Source organism: Mesoplodon densirostris, chromosome 16 (assembly GCF_025265405.1).
Source record: "Mesoplodon densirostris isolate mMesDen1 chromosome 16, mMesDen1 primary haplotype, whole genome shotgun sequence".
NCBI lineage: Eukaryota > Metazoa > Chordata > Mammalia > Artiodactyla > Ziphiidae > Mesoplodon > Mesoplodon densirostris.
In genome coordinates this window covers 14,599,220-14,606,493 of record NC_082676.1, presented here as the reverse complement: position 1 = coordinate 14,606,493, position 7,274 = coordinate 14,599,220, and the positions used below count along the sequence as shown (strand labels likewise).

General features: G+C 45.0%; 1 protein-coding gene across 1 annotated transcript; it reads right to left on the bottom strand.

Moving 5' to 3' along the window:
• Positions 1 to 471: 471 nt before the first annotated feature.
• On the bottom strand, positions 472 to 3,843 carry TP53RK (TP53 regulating kinase). The gene is made up of 2 exons (XM_060078033.1): positions 3,537 to 3,843; positions 472 to 1,939 (listed from the first exon to the last, which is right to left on the bottom strand). The coding sequence occupies exons 1-2, from the start codon at positions 3,817 to 3,819 to the stop codon at positions 1,461 to 1,463; spliced, it is 762 nt and encodes a 253-aa protein (XP_059934016.1). The 5' UTR covers positions 3,820 to 3,843; the 3' UTR covers positions 472 to 1,460.
• Positions 3,844 to 7,274: the final 3,431 nt, after the last annotated feature.

Below are 7,274 nucleotides of genomic sequence, written 5' to 3'. Positions count from 1 at the left end.
TGTCATATATTGAAATGCATCTCATTTCTTAAAGGATCAGTGGAGAGCATACGGGCTTTGGGGCCAGGGAAGAGTACCCCTTGCTACCTGTGACATGTTGGACAAGCTCCCCCACTTCTGAGCCCGTTTCTCTATCGAATGGTGACAATACCTAATTTAGCGTTGTTTTAGATTCAATGCCTGACGTGTAGTAACCAAACAATGATGTCAGTTCTCTCAACCAGTTACCACTACCCAGGAAGGGAGGTTTTCTTTCATTCCTGGGCATCTGCCGTGTGCAGAGTGATAACTGTGGTAAACAAAACTGACACAGTCCAAGTTGCTCCAGAATGTTCACTCCGTGAGAACAATGCTTGTCCATCCCACTCATCATTGCACCTGGTACCCAGTACAGTGCCCGCACTCAAAATATTGACTTGCTAGTTAGAGCTTACAAGGAGGAAAGTGTTTTATTATACCCACCTCCCTCCCAACACACACACAAGTTCTTTGGGGGAAGAAACTGGGCAAGGATAAGTGTGAGCTAATTCGTGGTACTTTGCATCTTAATACAGTTTTCCTGCACCTTCTCTTAAACCAGGTTTTTATCAAACTTAAGTCATTTCCAAGCTACTTCACTATCTTTGCTCAATCTACTTACTGTCTTTGATATAAACCGGCTTTTTTACCTATAGAAATTAAAAGGAACTTTATACCAATCACTTATCTTAATTAGAAGATAGCCATAAAAACACAGAGCAACAAAAATAAAAAGTCTTGTACAGAATTACATAAATTTCAGTTGCCTGAAAGCTATGAGCCTGCTTTTTTTAAAAAGGAGAAATTGGAGTTAAGCGCATTTTTCAACTTTTTTTTTTACCATGACCCTCAAAAAGAACTGTATTTTACATCAAAACCTAGTACATACCATTGTCTATATACACATTTCAAACAAGTTTCATAAAACAATACTTACAATACTACATGTAATGTGCTCTGATATTTTCTAATCTCTGATTCCATTTCTTTCTTAAAATGCTGGTTGTAACCCACTGTATTGGTTTCAAAGAGGAGTCTGTCGTGAACACAACAACAAAAAAGGCTGGGTTAGAGGGCTGATAAAGACATACTGTCACCAACTGAGACTCTGTCCTTGCTTCACCAAGACTGAAAACAGCATAAGGTTCTCAGTATGTGGTTCAATGTTTTGTAACGCCATGCCCTCGATCTGAGGTGTACATGGCACAATTGCAGAGAAAGCCTGAGATTTATTCTGAATGCCCAGTTCTGCCAGACATGTCTTATGTACAGAGTAAGCTCTTGAGAACAGTCAACTGCAGATGATAATGCCTAAGAAGCATGATCACAGACGGCACCTAAAAATATCCCACCACCTTTATTTAGGTCGGATCTCATATTAACAGCATTCCTTCAAAGTTACTGTGAACAGCTTAACCGTCTGCGGTCGTCACAGAATTCTTCTACCCCACCATGGACCTCTTTCTCCCTCTCAGGCGCACCTCATCTAATTTTTTAAGCACTGGCCTGGCCTTTTTGGAGGCAGCGGAGTAGCTCTTCAGAAAGGCTTCAAACACACTCTCGGTGTTGGGATGGGTACTAAGGAAGGCTTTCTCTAGCACGTACAGGTCAACTCCCTTATCTTCCGGAAGTGCTGAAATGAAACTCAGCCCAAAGTCTATGAGCACGATGCTCAGCTGTTCCAGGGGAGGTTTCAGGAGCATGTTGGACGTGGTGAGATCACCATGAATGAGGTCTTCATCGTGCATTCGAGCCAAAACCTGTCCGATTGCCTTGGCTAAGCCAAAGACACTTTGGGGAGATTTTTCAGTCTCCATAGTGGATTCGATATAATCTCGAACAGTCACTGAGTCTTCGATTTCTTCCATGAATAAGCAGTTGGAAGCATGGTCCACAAAAAAGACAACCGGGGCACATATTCCTGCAACCAAGACATAAGGGGTCATTGAATTAGATACTACTTTTTTTTTTTTTTTTAATAGTAAGCTTAAGTTTCAAAGACTGAGCCAGTTTTTTACAGTGTGTATCTGCGAATTTTGGGAAAAAGATTTAGGAATGCTGCAGAATGGTACAGCTTAACTTCTCTGGAAGTTTCCCCTGCAGGACTGTGCTAAGACCACCCCATAGCTAAGGTGAGCAGAGCCAAAGCTCCCTCCTCCCTTCCACCCTTTATGATTGGACTTCATTTGTCATACTTATTCGCTAAAATACAAAACAAAATAAAGAGCCAGAAGGGTAAGCACAGCCCAGTCAGAGCCGTTTCTACCTGACAAGGACACCAGCAGGAGGCCAAGCCATGTGCCGGCTTAGAGATTCATCTTTATAGAGAGGAAGGACAAGTTTAAATCCCTGCTCCCTTCCTTATTAGCTGTATAACTTTAAAGTCACATTAATTTCTCTAAGCTGCCATTTCTGCTTCTATAACATGAGATCAATACTCCCAATAATTCAATGACTTCTCTGAATTTGAAGATTCAATGAATCTTCATTGAATGTCAATCACCCTCAAGACACTTCTAGATACTGGAGACAAATCTGTTGGGATACAGCAGAAAACAAAGCAGGCACGATCCCTGCTTAACAGAACTTAGATCTTGGAGAGGGTGAAAACAGAAAATATGAACACGTGAATAATGTCGTTAAATCTGAGCAAGGGCGGAGGTGCATCTGCTTGTCCGCTACTGAATTTCCTCCAGATCTCCCTGCACCTAACAGTGTCTTGGAGTACAGCAGACACCTAAAAAATACCAATGACAGCAACAAAGGTAGGAAGTGTAAAAGTGAAAAGCCAGTGTTTCTGGGTCAGAGGGATACGGGCTGAGAGCCTGGCTGGGTCGCTTGGGCAAGTTACTTCTCTGAGCCTACGTTTCTCATCTGAGGACAAGGTTTACAGTCATGGTGCAATGATGTTTTAATGAAAAAATAAACAGTTGAATGAAATCTAATGTTTACTGAGCGCCACAAGTCAGTCCTACGTTCAAACATAATACATGGCATACACATCTTGTCTAATGGTCACAACATCCCTATGAGATGGATATAGCTACAATGACTTCCCTTTACATGTGAGGAAACTGAGGCTGAGGTTATATAACTTTGCTGAAAGGCTATATATGAAGGAGCGGAGTATTTTGAACCCAGAGAGCCTGGCTTCTGGGCAAGTACTTGTAATTACGTCTGCTTCTTAAAAGGAAAAAAAAAGATAATGATCGAAAATTGAGACGGTACAAATGGGGAAACCGAGGTTCAGGACAGTTAAATGACATGCGCAATGTTGAGCAAGAGTGGCAGAGCCTAGAACTGAACCAGGCGCCAATGGCTCCGGGACAAATGCTAGTCGCTGCAAGGCCAAGCGGCTTCTGAAGAGTTAATGAACGAAAAGAAGGATGAAAGGATGACATTTCTTAACGGAAAGCCATGCAGAAGGTACAAACAGAGAAACTGAGACAAATCGCAGCCCGCAGCGCAGGGGAGCCGCTTACCCGCGTCCCCCACGCCCCCAAGCCGGGCGGCCTCACCTGCGCGGCGGCAGCGGAGCAGCGCCCGGGCTTCCTGAACCGTCCGTCGCCGGCTGAGCCGCGCCTCCAGCGCCGGGTGTCGGTAGCCCTTGGGGAAGCGGTACTTCACCACGGCCGCGCGGCCCTGAAAGCGGCCGCGGAACACGCGCGCCTCGGCGCCCTGCTTCACCAGCTCTAGGCCGCTTAAGAAGCGTCTACTCCGCTCCCGGGCCGCTACCAGTGCTTCGGCCGCGGGCGCTAGCCCCTCGTTCAGCTCACTCGCAACGAGACCTGCCTCCGCCATGTTTGCGCCTCCGCATAGCCGGTCGCAGACCCTCGGCCCTCTTCGGAAACTGTCGGAACTGCTTCGTCTAGCTTCGGAAATCCTCGGAGCTCTTCGGCCACTCGAACGCCGACACTTCCGCCTTGTGAAAGTGGTTCCTCCTCCCAAACTTTCGGCTCTTTTCGAAGCCTAGTGGCCCCGCCTCCCCGCTCTTCGGCTATCTCCGTAAACTCTCGGCAACTCTCGGTAAACCGCTCTTTCCACTCCTCGGCTCTTTCCGGAAGCCCTTGGTGACTCTCGCGGTCGGCTTTGTTGGCCCCTGCATCCCAGCTCTTCGGCTATTTTCGGAAAGCTTCGGTGCTTCTCGCGGAAAAACTTTTGGAATCTGCTCTCCTCAGGAATCTTTCTGGATCCTGGGAAGCTGCACCCCCAGGAGTTCTCTTCTTGGAACTCCTCGTCCCTGGGCTCCTGAATTCCCCCCCAATAGGTGCTTACACTAGTCAGAGTCGGGTGTGCCTGGTGGACAATGAACCATGTGTCCGACGTCGTCTTTAGAGCTAGGATAGTAACAGCTACCATTTATTGAGTGCATTCAGGAGGAATAAAGTTAAATGATGAAAGCCCATCTTACAGAAAAATAATAATAATAATTGAGAGTCAGAGAGGGTGGTGGGGATAATCAGGCTGCAGAGTTTTTCAAAGGAGACAGAACCCATGCCGAACTGGGAGTGATTAGCAAATAAACTTTTACTGTTTATTTTATTTGCAAACCTAATACAGGCTATAACAAATTCTTACAATACACAGTTTTGTCCACAAGAAAAATTGAAGAACCCCTGTCCCTGCCATCAATCTGCGCCCCCCCCCGTCAACTATGATATAACGTTTCTTCCCAGATTTTTTTTTTAATGTATATGTGTTCACTCTCACACATAGTGGAGGCAGCCTCAAGTGCCTGTCACACTGTGTGATGCAGCAACAAACGTTATTTCTCTGAGTTTCAGATCCATCATCTTCAGAAAGAAGATAATTAGTTTTACTTTAGCCATAGCTTATTAAAATTAAATAAGATGTTGCTCATGAGGGTACCTGGTGGATTGCATACACTCTTCACGTGTGCATTTGCCTTCCCCCATCACTGAGACCCTGTTTGAAATATTGAAGAAAGGCCCTTGGGTCTGAGGGTTGCTACGACTGACACCAACCCTCAGCGCCACAGTCCCTGCGTTCATTCATGCACAGGGTAGGGCACCTTTTCCACCATCAGACCCTTTGTGTTGACATAATGTGGTTTCCAGCACCTTTCATCAGCCAGCATACTTAAAGCTCACCCAGAAACAATTCTATTTATAGTGCCCAGTTTCCCAGGTTTGTAGTTTCATTATCATAATTGTTAGTGTCCACATGATCATCTCCATGGTTACCAAATCTGTCTGAACTCCTCTGTATGGCTGTTAACATAACTGACGCCATCTTGAGTCCGTACAGTTCCTGCTGTCCTTCCACTGACCCTACCTACGGCTGTTCTGCATAGTAAATCTTTGCTCTGTCATCAAGGGCTTTGTAGTTAATAGATATTGTTTAATGATCTTTAGGTCCAGGTGACCTCTATGCTCCGTTAGCCTCCAAACAATGATGAAGACCTTTGCTGACGTACTCCTAGTACCTACAGAACTAGTTACCCATTCATAAATCTTGACTTAGGAATACATTTCCTGTTTCCAAGCATGTGCCCCCATACCCTAGGTTAACGATAAAGTTGTCCCAATGGCCCCTTGAAGGTTCAGAGTGCAGCTGCAAATGCACTGGGTGGATTGCTGTCCACCAGTTCCTACCCTGTAAGTTACCCTATAATAAACGGATCCATTGATTATATGGAGCTGCCTGCCTCTTTTTTTATTCTCAAGATACCTTCTCAGTTTCGTTCCTTCCGACCTCCAACACCCTCCTTGGAAAATCCACTGTGCAAACATCTTTACAAGTCCTAGGCTTGCTATGGTCAGACTGGTTCTGGCTTCTGTGGTAGGAAACCTATTTAAAACCTTTCAGTGGCTCCTTGTGCTTCAGATAAAGATCCATGAGGTCCTGCATGCGCCCCTATGTCCCTCTTTCAGACTCATCTCCCACCAAACTCCCCTCTGCTCTGTGATCTTCAAACACGTTTGCTTTCTCTCAGTCTCATTCTTGCCAGGCTCCCTCCTGCCATGGGGTCTTTGCACCTGCTATTTCCCATGTCAGAAGTGCTCTTCCCTCTCTTTGTTGCCTAGACCCATCTAGGCGTCCTTCCATTCTCAGCTCAAATGTCACTTCCTCAAGGAAGCCCTCCCTGACTTCTCATAGGAGGGAAAAAACAACCTTGATAATTCCTGGTGCCCCTGTGAATCTCTCCTCTTTTGCATTGTCTTTTTGTTTGTTTGTATGACTATTTGATTAGTGGCAGGATTTAGTTCCTCACAGACTGTTAATATGAGGGCCTTAGTTCCTCCCTGGCTATTGCCTGGAGGCCACCCTCAATTCTTGCCATGTGGGACTCTCCATTGGGCAGTTCACAACACACAGGTGGCTTCATCAGAGTGAGTGAGTAAGAAGAGATCAGGAGAGGGTGAGCAAGACGGAAATCGCTATCTTTTATAACCTGATCTCTAGAATAACAATCATCATTTTTTCTGTATTCTATTTATTAGAAGTGGGTCACTAGGTCCTGCCTACCCTCAAGGGAAGCCATTTTTGAAGATGCCTACCAAAATGCCCGATTAGAACTTTTCCTTTCTCATTTGGGGCAACCAGTGAAGAGGGCTTCTCTATTCTCTAGGAGAGATAGAACCTGACAGCAGGCATGCAAACATCTTCCTGATTTAATGCAAGCCATAGAAATCAAAGATCAACGACTTCATGCCTTTTTCGTCATATGATTTCTATAGGTTATCTCAGGAATGGAACAGCCCAGGCTTTTCTGTACCAGGTCTCCTGGTGACAATTCCAGATACTCATATGAAGGAGGAATTGTCACATGGCAATGACCAAGGGGCCTCCTTGGGCTCTTCTCCATGCCAGAAAAGCAGTAGAGTGTGATGGATAAGAGCCCAGTTTTCCCCATAAGTTTGACTTCCGGATCAGCTGTATACTAGTGTGTGTCCTTAAGCACTATTGATTTTTTTTTAAGACTTTTTTTTGATGTGGACCATTTTTCAAGTCTTTATTGAATTTGTTACCGTATTGCTTCTGTGTTATGTTTTGGGTTTTTGGCCACGAGGCATGTGGGATCTTAGCTCCCCAACCAGGGATCAAATCCTCACCCCCTGCATTGGAAGGTGAAGTCTTAACCACTGGACCTCCAGGGAAGTCCCAGCACTATTGTTTTTATTTATTTGTTTATTATGCAAGCAAGTTACTTTACTTCCTTTGCCTCACTCATAAAATGGGGGTAAATTTTAATAATCCCTACTCATTAGGCAGTTGTAAATACATATAAAGTG

Excerpts from the sequence above, each read along its gene's own strand:
- TP53RK (XM_060078033.1), bottom strand. The coding sequence starts at position 3,819 with ATGGCGGAGGCAGGTCTCGTTGCGAGTGAGCTGAACGAGGGGCTAGCG. Across the intron at positions 1,940-3,536 it reads GCTCCGCTGCCGCCGCGCAG|GAATATGTGCCCCGGTTGTC; the intron begins GTGAGGCCGCCC and ends TCTTGGTTGCAG.